Genomic DNA, 20,718 nt, shown 5'->3' with positions numbered 1-20,718 from the left:
GACAAATGTGTTTTGGTTGCTCTAGCCTGCAGGAGCACACCGGCGAGTTTTCGAACCCGTGGCGCATTATGTCTGCTGACATGACTGCGTGGCTTGTTTCCACACAAGCAGCAGCGATATTGGCGGGTGAGCCATCCACTGGTTTGCAATAAGCCCGTAATAGGCTTTACCGTCGCAGTGACAACGGCTTCAGCAAGCGCACATCCTGCTCAACTTGCTGCTGCCGTGGTGCTGACTGTCTATTTTCGGTTTCGTGGTTCAAAAAAAAAAAAAAAAGTATGTTGTGTTTTTCGGGTGTTACCTTTACCTTATTTTTTTGTTAGTCAGATTCAGGTTGATTTAAAGGAATCTGAAATTGTCAAATTTAAATAAAGGTAAATAGAGAGAGGGCGGCCCAGTGGGGGACTGGTTTGCGTGTCCGCCTCACAGTGCGCAGGTGCAGGGTTTGATTTCGGAGTGGAGTTTGAATGTTCACCCCGTGCCTGTGTGGGTTTTCTCCGGGTACTCCAGTGTTCCTCCCACATTCCCAAAACTTGCTCAGCAGGCTGATTGAACACTCTAAATTGTCCTTAAGTGTGATTGTGAGCGAGAATAGTTGTTTGTCTATGTGTGCCCTGCGATTGGCTGGCAAACAGTTCAAAGTGTACTCCACCTATTGCCCAAAGACGGCTGGGATAGGCTCCAGCACACCCCGCGACCATTGTGAGGATAAGCGAATCAGAAAATGGATGGATATCAAAATATAGGTTGCAAAAGACCCCCCCCCCCAAAATGTAGGAATAATAGATATGATATTGTTTATTGCAATACAGGTTAAATTATTGCTTGCAAAAAACACTTGAAAAATGAATTGCATAGAAATTGCAATGGCAATATTGGGGAGGGGGACGGGGGGATCACAGTTCGATTATTTTTCCAAATCATTCAGCCCTACTCTATACACTATCTTACAAAACAGAACGGAAACGCTGAAAAACAAGGCTACTTTTACAGCAGACTGAATGGAAATTCATCATCCACTCAGGAAAAAAAAATGGTTTGGAGAAAGTTGACCTCCGTCATGAAAGCCTCACAAGTGAATCACAGTGTGCTGATGCCACAGGCAAACATTTTATTAGATTTCAGCGAAGAACGTGGTACTTAGCCATAATTTAATTTCAAGTGAAGAGGTCGAGCAGAATGTTAGCCGTACAAAATGAAAAGGAGACGGATGGATAAAAACGTAAAAATGAAGAAATAAATAGATAGCAAGGCTTAGCTTGAGCTTCAAATAACTGCGCCGCAAGTAGAAATATCCCAAAACAACTTGGAAGTCTGCGGCACGGTGACACCACAGCGCAGAGGTGAAGGGTTCGATTCCGGCTCCGGCCTTCCCGTGTGGAGTTGCCATGTTCTCACTGTGCCTGCGTGGGTTTTCTCCAGGTTCTCCCACATTTCAGAAACTTGCATGGCAGGCTAATGGAACACTCGAAATTGTCCCTGGGTGTAATTGTGATGGTTTTTCGTCTCTGTGTGCCCTGCGATTGGCTGGCAACCCGTTCAGGGTGTACCCTGCCTACTGCCCAAAGACAACTGGGATAGGCTCCAGCATGCCCGCGACCCCCGTGAGGATAAGTGGATTCAAAAATGGATGGAGGGAACTGACAGCTGTATGTCAACGTACCACTGTCAAGCCATTTTGCTTTCGACTGCCACTTGCCATAAACTAAGAGTCACATCACTTGCGTCTTGCAAATGACCAAAACCAGAAAACAGGTTAGCCGCGATTGGTTGTTAGCTGAGCCTTGACGCACTGTGATGCCAATTTCAGTCGACTGCAAGTGGCAGTACAAGGCAAAATGGCCGCCACCTGAGATGGATAAAAACGGATCGATTGTTCTGTCCAATTTATATTTCAGAAACGCAATATGAATCCGTTTTGTTTAGACCAATGGGGGACGCTTGGAACATATTGTAATGGACATTTTTGACTTGAATGCCTCTTTAATTCTTCAGCCCTATTGATGAGCGTAAGTGCTACAAAAAAAATTGACTGCTGGATGTGTTTTCCATCATGGAGGCAGCACTTCATCACCATGTCCAGTAAACTAAACGGAATGTTGCGACTCAACCTGTGTTTGGGCTCACTGATAGATTACACATGAGTACAGTAAACGCAAAAAAAAAAAAAACAATGACTTCAGACCACATCCATTCTGAGCCCGATTTCGGCCGTGGCTTCTGTCCAGCAGCTCGTTACAAAACTTCTTAAAAGCGAGTGAAAAAGGAAGCGCTAAGTCGCCATCAAAGCTTTGCCTCTTCCTTCACACAGCTCAGTCAAACCTTGTGTCATGTGTCGACGGTGGACAGGAGCGACTAAACCAAAATGAGTCATCTCATGAAACGGCCAAGGAAAATCAACCGATTAAGTACGGATGCGCCTGGTGCCGGCGGCGGCCATGAGACAGCAAACGGGGAGGCCTGCTCGGGATGTCAACAATCAGCAACGCTATTCAACAGATGGATCAGGCTGCTCCAGACTGAAAGCTGGTGGTCACATGACTGGTGGATTAGAGCAACTGAAAGAGGGTGGAGGTTTAAGGGGTCGGGGGGTTGTCACCACACGCTTCCTGATCCTTTCCCTCACAAGTTTTACCGTTTTTCTTTCACTCTTGACAAGCCCGCACGTCTGTTTTAGATTGTTACATGTTGGCATCGGAAAGATTCAGCTGACTTCCCGTTTCTGTGCCGGTCATTGACGAGAAGTGCTTGACAGGGTCTGACATCTTTGACTCATAGCTCGGTCACACCAACCAAAGAAAGAAAAAAAAAAAAAAGCTTTGATCGGCTCACTTCCAGCTAATCACGATGAGAAAAGGTTCTCCCCGATGAAGCGGCATAGCCGCTTGATAATAGAGCATAAGCACAATCCACCAAGAAATTCACAAATGAAAATAATCAACGTCCTTTCAGCAAATATTTGAAAACATACCTTAAGGTGGACATTTTCATCCAAACCGGGGGAGGGCAAAGTATGGCTGACATGCCACATGTGTTGGGCTTTGGGCGTTTACATTGTCAAGAGTCCTCTATTAATTGTTGCATTAATGTAGCTGTGTGGGGGGGTTTTTCTAATAAAATTGCCTAATTACAATATTGCGGGGTCATTTTTGTATTATCTCTGTCTTAAGATATCTGCACATTCTATTGGTTACAAAATTTTTACTTTTTTCAACCTCCGTGGATCGTGACGCAACATAAAAAAAATAAGTAAATACTGCGAGTAAGAGACAACCATGGTTATCATTTTGTTTGTTAACCTAGGGGATTTTCAAGTTGTAACGTTATCCTGGGAGCATATACAGCAATGATGCAACAGATATTTGCAAACCTATGGCCTGATTGATTGAAAAGAAATGTGTAATGTCTCCGCTCCAAGAATGATTTGTGGTGAAGTCAGCCAGTCCTCCCTCAAGCGTCCAAAATACTGCTGCTCGCCTACTGACTGGAGCTCACAGGATGGAGCACATAACTCCAATTCTGGTCTCTCTCAATCGCTCCCGGTATACTATACCTTACCTGTCTGAGCTTCCCCACCTCTGGGTACCTGCCCGGTGCCTTGGGTCAGCTGACTAGACGACTGGAGGGATCAAGGACTAAGCGAAGGCTCAGAGGGGATCAAGCTTTTTCCGCTACCGTTCCCTCTCTTTGGAATGACCTTTCATGAAACATTAGGCAAGTCCCCTCTGTACCGATCTTAAATACTCTGATAAAAACGTGTTTTTATTGTTTGGCTTTCTACTCAGCAAGACACTCAAGATTGTTTTATATATTTTTTAATATACCGTTTTTATGTTATATGTATTTGTTTTCATATGTCTGATTTTTACTTTATGCATAGACCTTTGTAGTGGTCGTTTTTAAAGTGCCTTATAATTAAAGTTGAGTTGAGGATGTGTCTTGTGCCATTCCAAAACGATGACAAATTGTTCTGCATCTAATCTTTAGAAAATGCAGATAAAATTGCATTTTTTTCAGTTGTCAGTGTGTAATTTCCCTTTTTTAGCTCGTCAGTTCATGACATTACAAAACTTATGAGAACACATTCTTGTGTTGGAATTAAAGTAGGACATTATTTTGTGTGCAGAGAAGTTTTGAGAAGAAACAGAAAAAAAAACATTTTTATTTTTTGTCGATCCGTACTTTTTACTTGCGATGTGCGTTAAATCAGTTCTACTTTCACCAGAGTATCTTTTACACAAGTATGTATATTGCTACTTAAGCACAGCGTGAGTACGTTTACCTATTTGCAATTTATAGATAACAAAAATGCAATATATTTACTTTTTCAATGACAGTGACGGTACTACCTTGCCCAACACAGTTACTGTTGCCCCAAACATTAGCAAGACCACAAGTGACAGCGAAGACCAGTAAGCGTGGAGGTGGTGGGAGGGGAGGGGGCAATAACAGTGATGCCCTCAGCCGCCTGTTGAGCCTCGACCTGCGGACACATCTGCACAGAGGCCACCCTTCGCCTCGCCGAACAAGTAAGTTTGTTTCCAAACGTTGCATTTTATTTGCGTACCGCAATTGTTGAGGGTCAAGTGGCACGCAGGACGTTTTCCAACTCCCACCCCTCTCCTCGCCCCCCTCCCCCGAGAAAAGACTCAACAACACTCGTAAATGTCACGCTTACCTCCGTGGGGCGACGACTGCCGCGCGGCTCTCCTGTGCTCTGGTACGGCCACAAGCTGTGGTGACACGGAGAGCTTTCTCTCACCCTCTCGACCGCTCAATGGGTCGCAGGGTCGGTGGGTGGAATTTGTTACAGTTTACTGACCCCCCCCCCCCCCCCTCTCTCTCTCTCTCTCTCTCTCTCAATTTCTCGTTGCCCCGCCCACTTCCGGTGTCACTCACTGTTGGTGAGGTTTAACGACGACGTGTCGAAGTCAAAGTCGCATTTGGAGGCACTAAAAACAGCACCTTCCAACAGTTATTGGGTCAAGGCATCCATTATACGTTCGATAAATCAAACCACACAAAGTATGAATATTTCTGAAAAAAAGATGAGTATGATGCTATTTGTTTTTCGCCCCTGTTTTTGACATCCCTTTACTTACACATAATTCATCCACTTAACAAGACCCCAATTTCAAACATATTTCAACAATTCGTGACTTGCTTTTATTTTACTCCTTCCGAAAAGTCAGTTTTCCCCAAATTCAATATTTTCAAACAATTATTGCTTCTTCGTTTTCAGTGGGACATTCAACATAACATCATCTTTTCCACTTGAAATTCAAAACGTTCAGCACATTTAAATCACCATGGGGACAATTTTCAATTTGCCAAAAATTCCCACTGACCCAAAATTCAAAAATCCTCATTCACTCCCAATGAATGACACATTCAACAAATCTGATTCAAATCATCGTTCCCATTTAAAGGTCAAAAAATTCCACACATTTAATTCACCCTGGCAACGATTTTCAACAAACCAAAAATGTCCTTGTCCCACAAAAAATCCCCATTCATTCTCATTCCAACCATTTAATATGATTGTCACACTCAACATCATTCCATATCATTCAACCCTTATTCCACATTTTTTTCAGCATTCACACACAACAGGTCGATCCATAGGTTTATTGTACCGTCCTCAATCTAATGAAATAGCATGTTAGTGTTCCACCTGTCACTAAATGGTTTTAGTGGTCTCTTCCTTTCCACTTCTCACTCCACTGGAGGAACTCTGCTTCGTTTTCCTCATAACTGCAACAAATTTGAATCAAGGCTGCACATGATCTGTCAGAAAGTAGAATCGTCCATAGCAAGAGAAGCATTTTGAAATGGTTTTAACCGAATTAAGACGAAAACAATCACCGCTTAAATAAATAATGAAAACTTTTAACATCAAATTTTCATGAAATATCAGCAGACCAAGCAGTTGCTGATATGTCTTGTATACAAGGTTGTGAAATAGTGTTGAATACAATTTTTCATTCAAAAGTTACATTTAAAAAATATTACAGAACCCTCATTTAAATATTTATACTTATAATAAAATATATACAGAGAAAAGGATCATTAAATGTATTTGTATGCATGGACACTTGAATGTGAAATGAAAGTTATCTACCTTTCTTTCTTATTTATCACAAGTACATTTTTATGGTATATGCGTTTATGACCTACTTCTAATAAATCCATACATACCATTCATTCATTCATCTTCCGAACTGTTGTATCCTCACTAGGGTCGCAGGGGGTGCTGGAGCCTATCCCAGCTGTCTTCGGGCAGTAGGCAGGGGACACCCCGAATCAGTTGCCAGCCAATCGCAGGGTACATACCAAAAATATTTAATATCAATGTATATAGGTCATGAAACATGTTTCTACTTTTTAACCATACAAAATAGTAGTAATTTATATGTATTTATTTTAAGCATAATTTTTTAATTATTCTTTTTTTTTTGTATTTAAATGTGGAAAAAACCCGATATGTATTGAAATGACTATTCCTTGGACTGATTAGTACACAATTAAAAAAAGAAGCAAAGCCACAAAATATACCGCTTACAATTCCACTTCATTAAATATAATCTACTTCAGGGGTGTCAAACTCAGGTCCTGGCGGGCCGCTGTCCTGCATGCTTTCCAAGTCTCCCTGTTGCAACACACCTGATTCAAATGATCAGATCATCAGCAAGCTCTGTGGAAGCCTGACATTGAACCTGTTCATTTGAATCAGGTGTGTTGCAACAGGGAGACTTGGAAAACATGCAGGACAGCGGCCCTCCAGGACCTGAGTTTGACACCCCTGATCTACTTCAAACATAAAATCTTAGGATTAAAAAACAACAACAACAACAGAAACGGATAAAGCACCTTTACATTGCTTTATAATAAATACGTTGGAAACTAATGATCGACTGCGATTGGCTGGCAACTGATTCAGGGTGTCCCCGCCTACTGCCCGAAGACTGCTGGGATAGGCTCCAGCACCCCCGCGACCCTGGTGAGGATCAAGCGGTTCGGAAAATGGATGGACTAATGATCGATTGACCGTCATTCCGAACAACAGCGACCCCTTCGGGCTTAAAAGTGAAGTTCACTTCATTTCACAAACGCACGGAGAGGAGAAAGGTTAATTCGTGTTTAATTGGTTAAGTCATTATTTATTTTCCAATTAATCCGATGTTTTTGTTGCATGTCGGGTTTTCGAACATAGCTCTGGAGGTTGCTTTTCAATTTCATTGAATTATTCAATTGACTTCATTAATGACTCAAGAACAAATTGCAACAAGGTGTCAAATGGTAATTTAAAACCTGCAATAAAATGACTTCATGAACGAAAGCAAATAGGACGTTTCTTCTGTTATAATCACTTCAAAGTGCAATTTCGATTTTTGCAATTCAGTGCGTTTCTGCCCCCCCCTCCCCCCACATTAGTTGTTTTTAGTTGGGGGTTTTTTCCGACCAAAGTCATGATCAAAAAAATATTTTAAAAAGGGGCGGGGGTGTCTCGAGATGATGTCACGGGGCTTTTTTTATCAGTGAACTGACAAGAAATTAAATGACATTGAGGGAAATACTTCTCAGGCGCCGCTCTGACAGAATGAAAGTGAAAATAGGAAGTTTCATTTTTATCTTTGCGTGCATGCAATATCCAAATAAAGAATGGCAACCCACACCGAGGCCTCACAAGCAAGCCCCTGCAGAGCTCTTTTCTTTGAATCATGTCTGAGTTTCTTTTTTAAGTTCCAATGAATTTATTTCACCAGTGCATTAATTTAGGCAAATTAAGTAGACATATATTTAAACATATTCAGCGTATTCAAATGTATTGAACCTTTGTACATGTCAAATGATTCTTAATCAGTGGACAAGTTGCCTATGAGGAAAGACTATATTTATTGTATAACTGGTCTTACAAAAACTAATGTTCCTCATATATGCTTTTCTAAGCACTCAGCATCTGTATAAACCACTAAAACATAAAACACAAAGACAGCAAACAAATCACAACATTTAAAAAAATAAGATGAATAATATAGTGAAACATTGAACCTTGTAGATAGAAACAAATATAGCAATGTTAACATAAATTGAAGTATATTTCATGTTTCGACAATTAAAAAATAAACCCTGATAAATTGTCCTATTTATTTAAGATTTTTTGTTCAAGCCTTGTTTTTGTTCTTGTCAGCCATAATTATAGAAATATATTTTGCACATAATATTATTCTGTAAGCTTCCACATTGAAATGCAATATGATTTTACATTTTCGAGTGTATTCATTTTCATTTTTTTAACAATGAGACATTGCTGGGTGAATTTGTTTTTATTGCCTAAATATAATGAGTAGTAAATTAACATTTGTTTTTGTACAGGAAACGATTGTGTAACATGGCAGTTGTGCTCCAAACAGTCATTTGGAAAGAGATGCACAGATTTTTAACACCACACCTTAGGAGAAAGAAATATAAATCAGGCCAGATCCGAAGCAATCGTGTTGATAAGCAGAAGAGTGCTGATAAAATAAATCGAAGTACTGGTATGTACATATTATTTTAGAGTGCTTGAAGGGGAATGTGTTAAAAAAAATGGCAACAACCACATTTGCGTGATTCCATTTGGCAGGGATGAAAAGTGAAACACAAAAGTATTCTCTTTTTTTTCTTCTTTTTTTTTTTAAACAATGCCATAGCTTATACGACAATGAATCTCTCGCGACACACACACATTCATTTCGAAACATACACTTGAAATTGATATCATACTTGCATGCCACCAATGTGAGGAAGACTGTTGAAGGTGACGGACGCATCACAATCAACAACAGTGTAGGTGGAAACTTGTGTTACCATCTTTTCTCTGCAAACATTCAATCAATCTAAACTCAAACCAAGTTGGATGGGTTCACATGCATGGGAGAAGCTACATCCATGTCCAGAGTCAGAGATTCTGTGGAGGAACAAAAGCAGTCGAGTTAGTTCATGTTTTGTTTTGTTTTTTACTTCACTTTAGTGTGGGGTTCATATCATGTCAATGCGTAATCTTATCGGTCACAATATTGATGAATCACTTCACAGTTTCTTTCTTTTTTTTTTAGCCCTTTTCCAGATTCATTTAGAGGCGACTTCTTATGAGGAATTCGATGGGCTTAAGTGGTGCGACAACTCTACTGTCACACTCAATAGGAAAGAGAATTAAATGTGCGTCTGCTAGCTTAATGCAAACAAAGAAAATTGACACGCTGATAGAACTACCATCGCTATGTCAGCAGTTCAAAACCTTTGAAAAATGTCATATTTGCACTTAATTAACACACACACACCATAAAACTATATATATATATATATATATATATATATATATTATTTATCCTCTGCAAAAACAACTAATGTTACAACAGCAAGTTGCAATGGGCTTTTTCACCATGAAGTCGACATGTAGCCAGTCTGTATGTATTATACTGCCCCCTAACGGCCAAACCACACACACGAGAAGGAGAAGCCCAGTTGTTACTGTAAAACATGAAATCTGTAGTTTTTTTAAAAAAAATTTTATTAAAACATGTTATAATTTTTTGGGGGGGTGATTGATAGCATTCAATTCATTTTATGGGGAAAGACGATTTGAAATTTACATCGAAAAAAAAAACCTAGTCTTTAATTGAGTGAATAATTATGTTCATCGAACCGAGTCCAAGTCTTCCTTTCTTTTCATCCTAAACGTGGACATAAGATGTACCTGACATTGTGGCGGCTGACTGTAGATGTGCAAGTGTGTATTTCTGGCTAACTCACCCAGATGTCCTGGATTAGCCTCCGCTTCATTGGGCATCAGCGAGTCCAGAGTGCGCGGAGACAGTGAGAGTGAGAAAAGGTCGCTGGTGTTGCCCGAGTTTGTCCTGGCGAAAGACAAAAACAAAAAAAACAAAAACAAGCAATGACATCACTGGCTTCAGTAGACAGCCGTGGACACACAAACACACTGACATGCTAATTGGGTTAGCTGATCGTGAGATGTTACGCTGAGTGCTGGATAAAAAATGGCAATGAAAGGGAGCAACGAAGGAAGAGGTAGTGACGTTTCAGACTCACTTGTCCCAATCAATCGATACTGTACCACAGTGATTATGAATGTTGACCCACTAATATTTGTGACGTAAAAGAGGCGGCATGGCACTTGTGTAAAAGGGAATGCCGGGTCATAGGACTGATGCTGAACACCCGCTTCTGCCCTCTTGTGAAAAAATGGATTGAACAAATCCCACTTCACTGGGTTCTGCATAAACAGCACTTGATCGTATCAGAGCCCTAACAGTCAGGGATAATAGAGATTAATTTTCCACTCTTGCCACTCCCACGTGATTGCATGATGCTTGTTGCCGTGTGACAGCCAGTGTAAGAATACTTTTGGATTTTTCATTGTCGTTAGTTTTTCCATTTTGTTTTGAGTTTTGTGTTGTAAATCAACTTTAGATTTATTTAGTTTTTATTTCAAATTTATTGCAAATATTTATTGCAATAAAAATTAAATCACGGTAAGTATTGTAAAAACTCAACAAAAATATTACTTATTACTTTTATTTTTTCGAACAACAACCAGCAAACAAAATACAGGTACTGTATAAAAAGTCCAGGTGCAGTGCATATTAGTGCTTCGATAGCTAGTGCATCATAACTTTAACGTCTTGAATGAAGCTAGGATGGTCTGGCTTTCCATCCCTTGTTTGCCATGTTGCCAACTTCTAAAGGAGATTTGCTTTTATATGTGAATCATAGTCAAATTGGGTGCTTGGTAGGTACGCAATAGGTAGAGGGATAGACAGATGGAGTACACAAACTTAAACCCAATTCTATTGTGTACTATTTTTTTTATAGACAGAATTTATTTTTCGTATATGAACCACAAAAGGAGAGCACGAGTTAGCATAGTGTAGCATCACTTAACCCAGGCTGGGTTCAGTGACAAAAGCTGGGAAGCCACAACAAACACATCAAATCGCCTCGAGACCGCCTTGTCGCCAAGGTGCAACATCATTTGGTGTCGCTTTTTTACTGGCTGCTGCCAAATGGCGTCACTACTAGGTGACACACAGTCAAAGTACCACAACTCCCAGGGGACTGATCGACCTTCCTTCTTGCGGCTAACGGCTGTGTTGTAATTCCGAGATAGATTTCAAAGCTATGCAAAAGGCTCATGTATTCATTTGACAAAAAAGGAAACGGAATATTTTCAAAATAACTCTAGTTCTTGTTCGGGTTTTTTTTTTTCAATTTTCATTTTGGGGATTTCATTTTGTTAACCATAATGTCCTTGGTAAAAGCACATAGTTGCGGAAATGTGTAACGCTTATCAAGCTTATCAAGCACCGCATTGCTTTGCGACAGTGTTGATGGGTGAGCTGATTATGGACACACATGCACACACACACACGCACACACATACACCTATATACAGTCCCTACATGCCCGCCCCACCAAAGCCTACCCCGGGAATCCGTTCCCAAGCAGCTCACTGTCCGGAAAGTCCATGAACACGGAGGGACACCTACGGAGACAGGTCAGGCGTGTGTGGTCTTTTTTGTATTATGACTTTCAAACAGCAAATCTGCTTTTGAAGGACTCAACAGTCTGAAACCACCTGACAATTCATCCGTCCATGCACTTAACCAACGCGTGACATTGTTACTCACAATTGGCCCTGCTGACCAATTGTACTTTATCAAGGTTTTTTTTCTTAAACACATTGAGCATTTAAGACCACCGCACTTAAAGCCAATCAGAGTACATAACTGAATTATTCTCTTTGGACCGCAACGATCACATTAGATTGATTTGTCAAATCAAATTTAACATTAACATTCATCTGTAATTTAAACACAAGTACGCCAACTCACACACACACACACACACACACACACACACACACACACACACACACACACACACACACACACACACGTCCTTCATCTGCCTATCAATTCTTGCACACATAGTGTTAAGGTGTTCGTCTATTCATATCGACAGATACATATCTGAATGCCAGTTTGTTCACACACATCATATAAACAGCCACTTGTCCATTCGTTTACGTACAAACACACACATGGGGCTCTATTTTCGTACACATGCAAAATGCCTGCAGATGCTGATTTTCGCAGCAGGTTCGCTGGGCGTGTTGGTCAATTTGGCAGACCGGTCCCCACTGCTTTGACTAACCAAGATTGATGTCAGTTGTGACCACATCCACAGCGGCAGAGCCCTCCATATGCACACAGTATTTACGCTGATCACGAAAAGAGAGCCCCATAATTGAAACACCTGTCAGAGTTCCAGAGCGTGCATTGACTCCGACGGTTCCTATTTGTTTTCAACATTCATAATTCGAATAAAAGTAAAGAGTTCGCAGTGACACATGGTAAAAATTCGGCGTCATAAATCAAAATATGGACACAGAAGGAGGTTAAAAGTCATACTCACGGGGTAACGCAGATGAACTTGGTCTTCAAGTACGGCTGAATGACTGATGAAGGAAAAGATGGAGTTCAAAAAAACGAATATGATAATTATTAGAAAAATGTGAGCATAAGCTGAGACGTACTACTTGTGGAGTCTCCCAGCTCGGGTTCAGGAGCAGCCTCCGGCCGACAGTACTTCCCGAAAGCTTCCTCCTTGGGAATTTCGGGATACAGATACACGAGGGGGGAAACCAGGATGTTGGTGGCATCCATGATTTTGTAGCCCATGATGATATCGGCGAAAGACATGTTGTTGAGTTGCTGCTTGGTGTATGGCTCCACCGACTGAATCTGAGTCTTGCCTGTCAGTGTCGAGAGTAGCTTGGTGTCACGACCCAATACTGAGACCGCATCTCCCATTGCGACATCCTCCGACTGTTCGACTTTTCATTCATATGCACAGTATATCTCCCGTAAAAATAAGTACGGTATGCCTTACCGTTGATATCTTTCTCTACCCATGTGAACGTGATGCCGCCTTCCTTGCTGCTCTCACTGAAGCGCAGAAGAAACGTGCCCGGCGGTTTGGGGCTAAGAATGGCCCTCTCTCTCTCCTTGCTGATAAAGCCCATGATGTACCTGGAGGTCAAACAAGTACATATTTTAAAGTCTAAATGGAAGCAGAGGGTCTAAAAATACCTACAAAATTTCACTACTCCCTTACCCCTCATTCCACAGCGCAAGGATGTACTTCTTGACCAGGTCGATGATGTTGTCTAGCCAGACCCAGAAAGAAAAGCCTTTCCCGGCCATGTTCTCCTGCAAGGAAATAAATTAAAACGTGTAGTCAGGTCAGCAACAGGGTTGCAACATGGGCGTCCCAAAGGGAGTTCAACATGACGAAGAAAGAGCCAGCTGAAGTACCTTACAGAACTTGGCCCACGTAAACTGACAGCCTGAGTAGTTGACAGACGGCCCTGAAGGGGAAATGGAACAATTAGATAGTACAGTGACGTGTCATATAGGAGTTAAATTCAAGATCATGCGAAAATCTACGATGGACAGAGACAACATTGAATATATTTAAAACGCCCAAAAATTACAATTTAAAAATGGGTAGAAAATATGGACTAATGGATTTTTGATTTTTTTACAGTTTGTCTTAAAAATGTTCCTCCAGCATACTTTTTGAAACTGATGTCAAATAAACAAATAAATAAAATTGTTTTACAGAAAAATATGTGACAAGCCGTGACCAAGACACAGTGGGGTTTCTCTATAATATAGTCACTGTTTGATGATACCATGTACAGGGGGTCCTCGGTTTGTATTAGATTAGATTAGGCCTCTTTCGCATAAAATTAGACAGTGGGACATGAAGTACTGTAAATGTGTTTATTGCTGTGACCTCTTATTTTGCTGACGGTCTGCACTTCGATATCCTTTGCACCCTGTCCCACTCTAGAGCAATTCAGAACAAGCTTGGTGAACTAACAGACAATCTTTTTAATTACGTCAATCCACAGTAACAGAACACCGCCATAAAACCGAAGACGCCCTGAATGTCAGCGATTGTTCAATTTAAATAAAGGACTGATGGAAATGTACGGCCGTAGGAAAAGAACTACTCGGGGCAACAATAACAGGCAACAAATGCTTTTCAATGGCCTCACCTAACAGTTTCTCGGCCAGTGTGGTGAGTTGCTCAATGGTCAAGCCTCTCTTTGTGGTGGAAGAGAATTGCCAGCTGAGCACTTCAGCCACCTGGTCCCACGTCCCCACTGGCGGCTTGGTGAAGAAGTTCACATTCTGTCCGAGGATGCACAGCACTGTAACGCTTCAGTTTTTTCCTCCATGTCTCCCCTCCAGCCCCATTTTGTGTGTCAAGGCTGTTTTCATAGTGGCTTCGCGCACAGGGGAGTCGTCTTACCTTTGGCTGATCGGTGAGCATGTTGTACCACAAGATGGACGCCCAGGCATTTGGCATCTGGCAGATGTTAGATATGACCACTACGGGCAGCGAATGCGTCTGCACAAAAGTGTTGGAAATTGCGCCTCAGTTCACCTTTACTGCAAATTTTCCGCTCCACATTTGTTCTGTGCTGATAGCTTGTCTTTTCACTAAAACAGTGAACCCCCGCCAATTCACAATTCATGAGTAGATGAGTAGAATCTACATGCACTTTTTTTTGTAAGAACCGAAGTCGCAACTATTCACTGAAAAGCTAACAAGAAAAACAAGACGTCTGTCTTTTTTTTTTTTAGCTTGAGCTTTTCAATCGTCACAGTTTAGACAACTGTGTCTTCTGCCTTGGCACAAATAAATACTGTACTTTCCTATTAGCTACGGCTTTTTGCACCATCGTGGGTCATCTTAGGGCATGACAGAAAGAGCAAAAAAGGCAGCGCTAGAAAAAGGTGATGGAAGATTTCTGATTCATTTTTGTACATTCTTTTGCAGCAGTTTCTCTCACACTTGCTGACTTGCTTAAAACTAACGAATGAATCATTGAATATTTGTCATAGTTCCTGTTTGATTGAATCAGCGTGGCATGTGACCACCTTTTTGGGTTGAGAGAAGACACCATTAGTCAGATAAAGCACAGTCAATGTTTAGTGACGTTAATGTGTCGTGACTGAGAAATGTATAAATAAGAAGCTCAGAGAAGTATTCATTATAAACAATGACTGCTTTTTTACTGCATGAATGTTGTTCCCTCTTACAAGAAGTTTCTGTTTCTGTTTTGCGGGGGCGTCCATGACTTGCAAATTTGGGCGTGGCAAGGATTCACTGAGGCGCTTCGAAGTCAACCGCCAAATGTCTCAGGTATTTATAATTGTCTCCATTCCAATTTCCACTGACCTCCAGATCAATCTTCAGGCCTTGGTGATAGACTTCAGTCTCAAAGGTGATCAGATGGAGCTCCTCGGTGACGATAAGAGATGCCTAACGAAGAACACACCCTTGTGTCAGCAAAAAAAGTGTGGGGGTGGGATACCATTGCGTGCAGGTATTGCAGTTGGCGCCTACGTCGCTATTAGTGCGTCCACCGTTACCGCACCGCTGCTCTCTGAGGGTCTGCAACAAAACAGGAAGCCGGGGTTCCGCCGTGAGGAAGTGTGTTTTAGCAGCTGACGGGAGCAGGTTGCACCTCTGCAACTCACCAAGTGTTTAAACTCTGCCGACAAGCTGCCGTTGTTGGACTCCTCCATGTTCATGACTTTGGTGTTAGTGCCGAGGATGTTGAACTTTCTGGACCTAAAACGAAAGGCAAAAAGCAGAAAGTGAGACTTTCGATCGTACATTTAAATGTCTGGAGGTAAGAGTTTGGAGACCTTACCCTCTGATTGCAGCCACGTCCCCAGACTCCCTGAAAAATTCAGTCCTCATATTCAGTAAGAAGGCTTGGGTGTGTGCATAACAATAACCATTTTAAGAACTCACTTGTCAATGCAAACTTTAATTTTCAGCTGGTAATTGAGCTCAGGAAACTTCACAAGCAGCCTGGAAGGATAATCGTGTTAAAAGTGAGAACATCTTGCACGAAGCTAGGATGCTAAACTAGATTAGCAAAAACATTGGGACACGTGACCTCGACAATGGAAGAAAGTATGGATACGGTCCACAATTTTGCAGCTCTAACAACTTCTAGCCTTCTGGGTAAACTTTCTACAAGATGAGCGGGGATTTGTGGGGAAGAGGTCACTGATTGTGGACCTAAAAGCAGGCTTGTCATCTCATTTCAAAGGTGTTTGATGGGCTTTTTTCCACATTACCCTCGTACAAGCACCCCTTTACAATTCTCGCCTCATGCACTAGGAAAAGAAAAGCGCCTTCCTGAAACTGTTCCCACAAAGTTGGAAGCATGCAATTGAAGGATTTGTCCGATTCTTGTCTGTCTGGATGTGTCCCAAAGATTTATGCCCATATGTAAAACGAAGTGGAGGACATTCTCATTCTTACCTGACTTTGTTTGTGAACTGGACGCCTGTTTTGATGACCAATGGTCTGTCTGGGTGCATGGGCATGCACGGCTGTCTTTCTACCACAAACGCACTGTTGAGCCACAATAACACAATGACACACTTAAATATAGAAGAAAACAAATGTCATAACCGTTCAAATGAGTGGTATGCGTGTTCATACTTCAGCCCTACCTCTTCATGAGGCTTCTGAACAAGTCCACAATCTTCTCCTCGAGGGCGGGCCGGTGCTGGACGATGGGGTCTCCCTTGTACGACACCTTTTGTTGAAGCTCTTCCAGTTTCTTGATCTGCTGCCGAATCTGGAGCTGGGACTCAGCCAAGGACGTGATCCTGAATGTTGTGGAATGTTCAGATTAAACCACCAGCCGAGTTACCCCAAAATAATCAATTGAGATACTTACCATGTTTCCAGCCGGTCAAGGCAGATGTTCGGCGGACCTCCAATGCAGGCGATTTGCTGTCGTCGCTTCCATTCGGCCAGTTCTTCGTCTGTCAGGTTCTTCTGTACGTAGTCCATTGCGGTCAGTAAGCCTCCCATCTCTGTCACAATTTGCTGGGGGAAAAAAAAAGTGACAACATTGTCCAGACAACAGCTGTGACTAGTGACTGAGCGGATTCAAAACAATAAGATATGTGAGCACACCCGTCTGAGCTGGTCCAGGGTACTCAGCATCTGCTCCAGCTGAGCCATTTTTTGCCTGGTAGCTGCTGCCTGGCTATTCCCGTTAAGGTCCTGGTTCAGCTCTGCAAATAAATTTTTTTAAATGTAGATTTGCGGTCACATTGAATGCAAAAACTCGAAAATGAGTATATATTACCTCCTTGGCTTTTCAATGTCTTGTAGTTGAAATCAAAGTCATCCTGCAGGTTCTCCAGCATCTTCATCTTTTGTTCCATGTCCTATTGGAAGAAAGAGGACATCTCAAAGAGTGACCTACAATCGACTAAAATGTAATTAATTAATGAAGAAATCACAAAAAATAATAAACAATCAAGGGCTGCCCGGTGGTCCAGTGGTTAGCGCGACGACCTCACAGTGCAGAGGTACCGGGTTCAATTCCAGCTCCGGCCTCCCTGTGTGGAGTTTGCATGTAAAACTACAAATAGGATTAGAGTTACAGTCATGTAGTTGTAACCTGAGAGTCGTGAGATGGCTTCATTGATAATCAATTAGTTGCAGGTTGTATCCGCTAGCTTGTTTTACAGCATGCCATCTTGTACTCTCTGGAGCTGAGTAACCACGGTGGGGGGAAATCAGTTCATTATCCTTTTAGAATGTTTTTATGTTGTGTATTGTGTTTTATTGTTTTTGTTCCTGATTGTAAAGTGTCCTTGGGTGTCTTGAAAGGCGCTTATAAATAAAATGTATTATTATTATTATTATTTATACTGTCCTATTTTAGACTCTGAACATAACATGCATGTTATGGGAATGTGGCAGGAACCCAGATAACAGGAAGACTGAAGCCGAGTTTCGAACCCCGAACCTCAGAACTGCGATAAACACGTGCAAACCGCGAATTCGTCATGCTGCGGGAAAACGTCAACATATGTCAAAACAAACCTGCACTCGTTTCCTGATGTCTTGAAGGTTGTGTTCCAGAATCTGCTGCTTCTCTGTCACCACTGTCCCTGTGGGGTGGGCGGCCTGTCCGTCCTGATCGTGACATGTTGAAGCTATGTCATGATATCAACAGAACAAATAAAAACTGATCATTGTGTGCCGTTTCGGACCTGCGCAGCAGCGGTGGCCGTCTGTAGCAGCCGTTGCTCCTCCCACAAGCAGCGAGCGACGATACGGGCTATGTCCATGGGCTTCTCCAGGTACTTGCTCTGCAGGTGCTGCTTGATCCGCCTCAGGTTGTGCTGGTAGAGGACGTTGTTCTCCTGCAGGAAGCGGCTGTACTGCTGGTCTATCTCGCCCAGGAGATTATGGAACACCAGAGTGGCATGAGACTCCTTCTTAGCGGCGAAAGTCCTTTCAGGACAAAAAAAAAAAAAGATTGATGAGTCAAAGTGAAAGTCAACATTTGTCATTTACATAAGAAACGTGGGTGTATACAGAATGCTGAAACTGTACATTGTGTGAAGTAAAACATGTGGATGGGATGAGACTCTCTTCTGTTGCGTTGAGCGACAAGTTGACTATCCAGCATTTAGTTGAAAATAGTGCAAAGATCAAATATTACAAAAACAATTAGGCAGTTAGAGAAAGCGGCCGTGTCTCGTTCAAGAGAGCGTCTGCACTTCCCGCTCCATATACAGTACGGCTGGGCCAGTGGCTTTAGCTAAGAAGCAAAACAAATGTAAGAAAAAGCCTACCAGAACATCAGAAATTCATTTGGGTTTAATTAGAGGCAACTTAAAAGGTGACTCCCATTTAACATGACTTTGAATGTGATTGGTTAATTCTGTAAACAGCCACATCCCAGCTTATAAGAGTGTGTGCACAATTGTGTAACCGCCTTATATCAGTAGCTCATTATTCATTTAAAACATATTTAATTGAGTTGTACAGGTTATAGGTCACATTCATGGTAAAAACGTTTTTGAATGATTAACTTGGTCTCATTTCTTGATATCACAAAAACATGAGAACAAAACATTCGATCCATCATTTACAAACATTTAAAAAGAAAACATGAACAGGCACTAATCATAACAATTATGATCGTTGCCTCATGAGATTACTGATTCCCGTAAGGAGTCATAAATGAGGAACAAGACAATAAACAGAACTTTAACAACTTTGTTGTTGATCCCCAGGACGTGGCTATGACCGAGCAGGAAGTGGTTTGTAAAAACAAATCTAATTGTTTTGCGGAAAAGGGGTCATGACTCTTCACACTCTTCGTTCCAGTTGAATTTGTCACTTACCAGTCCTGACTTTCAATCCAGGGCGCGAGGAACTGCCGCAGCTCCATGGGGAAGCTGTCGCTGTACAGGTGGTACAACTGCTCCAGGTACCTGGTCTCCAGCTGTTGCAACTGGTTCCACTGGGCCATCTTGACCGATGCGAGCCTAAAAACAACAAAAGAAACATGACCGTGTGCTTTCAGGGTGCTCACTTTCTGTATAGTGAAGCCAACACCTGCTGTTTCATCAATAAAGGACTGACGGCTCTTTCTCTTGCCTGAATGTTGTAAAACTACAAATAAGATTAGAGTTACAGTCATGTAGTTGTAACCTGAGAGTCGAGAGATGGCTTCATTGATTATCAATTAGTTGCAAGAAGCAGGTTGTATCCGCTAGCTTGTCTTACAGCATATTACTGTACAGCATTCCCAGGAGGGAATCAACAAAAGCATTTCCTTATGACCGTATACAATAACCACTGTAAAATGTATTCTTGTAATTAGTATTATTTGTATTATTATTTTTGTTGTTGTTGTATGTCACAAAAGGAGCAATTCAGCAATAAAAGGGGGGAGAAAGTGGGGTGAAATTGTCAGTGAATAATATGGTAAATGGGCTGTCACTTAAATAGCGGTTTACAGTGTTAACGCAATCACGTACTGATGACGAACCATCAAGAGTAACTCGGGGTTCAGTATCTTGCTCAAGGAGAGCTGTCAATTTCGTTTAAATGCACTCCAGCACTAAAACGTTGAGCATTTTGCAAGAGGAGGGCTGTTGTGTTGCTTGCATTTGTCAACGATTGTGTGCTTTTATGTAAGCAGGCAGTGCAAGGCGGCTCACGGCCATGTTGTCCTGCAGCAGGGATGGAGATGGGCGTGACAAACAACGAAGCGAGCCAATTTATATCGAAGTTAGCAATAAATCTATTTTAGCAACGATTGATGGTGTGCACATGCTCAAAATAACGATTTGCAGTTAGAAATTAAGGGACTGGGTCTAGCCCGGGCTTCTTGGAATCATCTTTTGCCAATGAAACTTATGTAACCCTAAATATTTCGCCAGCATATTTTTTTAATAAACTGAACACTGTGTAAACAACATATATAACAGCTCATGTAGTTTTTTTTCATTGTCGTCTACAGACAATAATGTTGTATGACAACAACTCCCTCAAAATAACAGGCAAACAAGTACAGTACTCGTTACGGCTGCTTACCTGACTTGTAATAAACCTTGCTCCTTCGGGAAGTTTCGAGCGAAAAAAAGGCCAGTCCTTACTACTTTTCTACAAAAATGTGTCAGTAAAAAGAGAGAGACGCAGAAAAGTGTCACAAGTTATCCACCCACGTCGTCGCGATCTTCACTCCGTAGCCCTGTATACATTGCGGCGTTTCCAGCCAAACGAGCGACATATCTG

At 41.8% G+C, this 20,718-nt stretch overlaps 2 protein-coding genes and 1 long non-coding RNA gene across 4 annotated transcripts in view; 1 reads left to right on the top strand and 2 right to left on the bottom strand.

The window, feature by feature from the left end:
* stat5a (signal transducer and activator of transcription 5a) overlaps positions 1-4,823 on the bottom strand; it is a 34,775-nt gene extending 29,952 nt beyond the window's left edge. Inside the window, exon 1 of the mRNA XM_086132409.1 lies at positions 4,679-4,823. The gene's annotated coding sequence lies outside the window, so the exon portion shown is untranslated. The remainder of the gene's footprint in view (positions 1-4,678) is intronic.
* LOC147192898 (uncharacterized) lies at positions 3,692-18,551 on the top strand. Its single transcript, XR_015103166.1, has 2 exons — positions 3,692-4,529; positions 15,241-18,551. It is a non-coding gene; the product is annotated as an uncharacterized LOC147192898 (long non-coding RNA).
* stat3 (signal transducer and activator of transcription 3 (acute-phase response factor)) lies at positions 7,873-20,705 on the bottom strand. Of its 2 annotated transcripts, XM_086132407.1 has the most exons (24): positions 20,518-20,705; positions 19,320-19,463; positions 18,177-18,420; positions 18,007-18,099; positions 17,261-17,342; positions 17,086-17,186; positions 16,844-16,995; positions 16,614-16,772; positions 16,420-16,512; positions 15,901-15,960; positions 15,797-15,826; positions 15,621-15,714; positions 15,487-15,534; positions 15,319-15,402; positions 14,386-14,484; positions 14,129-14,264; positions 13,380-13,432; positions 13,180-13,274; positions 12,955-13,094; positions 12,599-12,817; positions 12,478-12,520; positions 11,486-11,545; positions 9,796-9,899; positions 7,873-8,950 (listed from the first exon to the last, which is right to left on the bottom strand). In XM_086132407.1, the coding sequence occupies exons 2-24, from the start codon at positions 19,445-19,447 to the stop codon at positions 8,886-8,888; spliced, it is 2,382 nt and encodes a 793-aa protein (XP_085988533.1). In that variant the 5' UTR covers positions 19,448-19,463; positions 20,518-20,705; the 3' UTR covers positions 7,873-8,885. The 2 variants fall into 2 exon arrangements, with proteins under 2 accessions (XP_085988533.1, XP_085988534.1); XM_086132408.1 differs by lacking the exon at positions 11,486-11,545.
* Positions 20,706-20,718: the final 13 nt, after the last annotated feature.

Source organism: Hippocampus guttulatus, chromosome 16 (assembly GCF_054856545.1).
Source record: "Hippocampus guttulatus isolate MCC_2025c chromosome 16, RoL_Hgut_1.0, whole genome shotgun sequence".
Classification (NCBI taxonomy): Eukaryota; Metazoa; Chordata; class Actinopteri; order Syngnathiformes; family Syngnathidae; genus Hippocampus; species Hippocampus guttulatus.
This window is presented reverse-complemented; position numbering and strand designations above follow the sequence as displayed.

Excerpts from the sequence above, each read along its gene's own strand:
- stat3 (XM_086132407.1), bottom strand. The coding sequence starts at position 19,447 with ATGGCCCAGTGGAACCAGTTGCAACAGCTGGAGACCAGGTACCTGGAG. Across the intron at positions 17,187-17,260 it reads GACATTGAAAAGCCAAGGAG|AGCTGAACCAGGACCTTAAC; the intron begins GTAATATATACT and ends ATTTATTTGCAG. Across the intron at positions 13,433-14,128 it reads ACTGGCCGAGAAACTGTTAG|GGCCGTCTGTCAACTACTCA; the intron begins GTGAGGCCATTG and ends TTTCCCCTTCAG.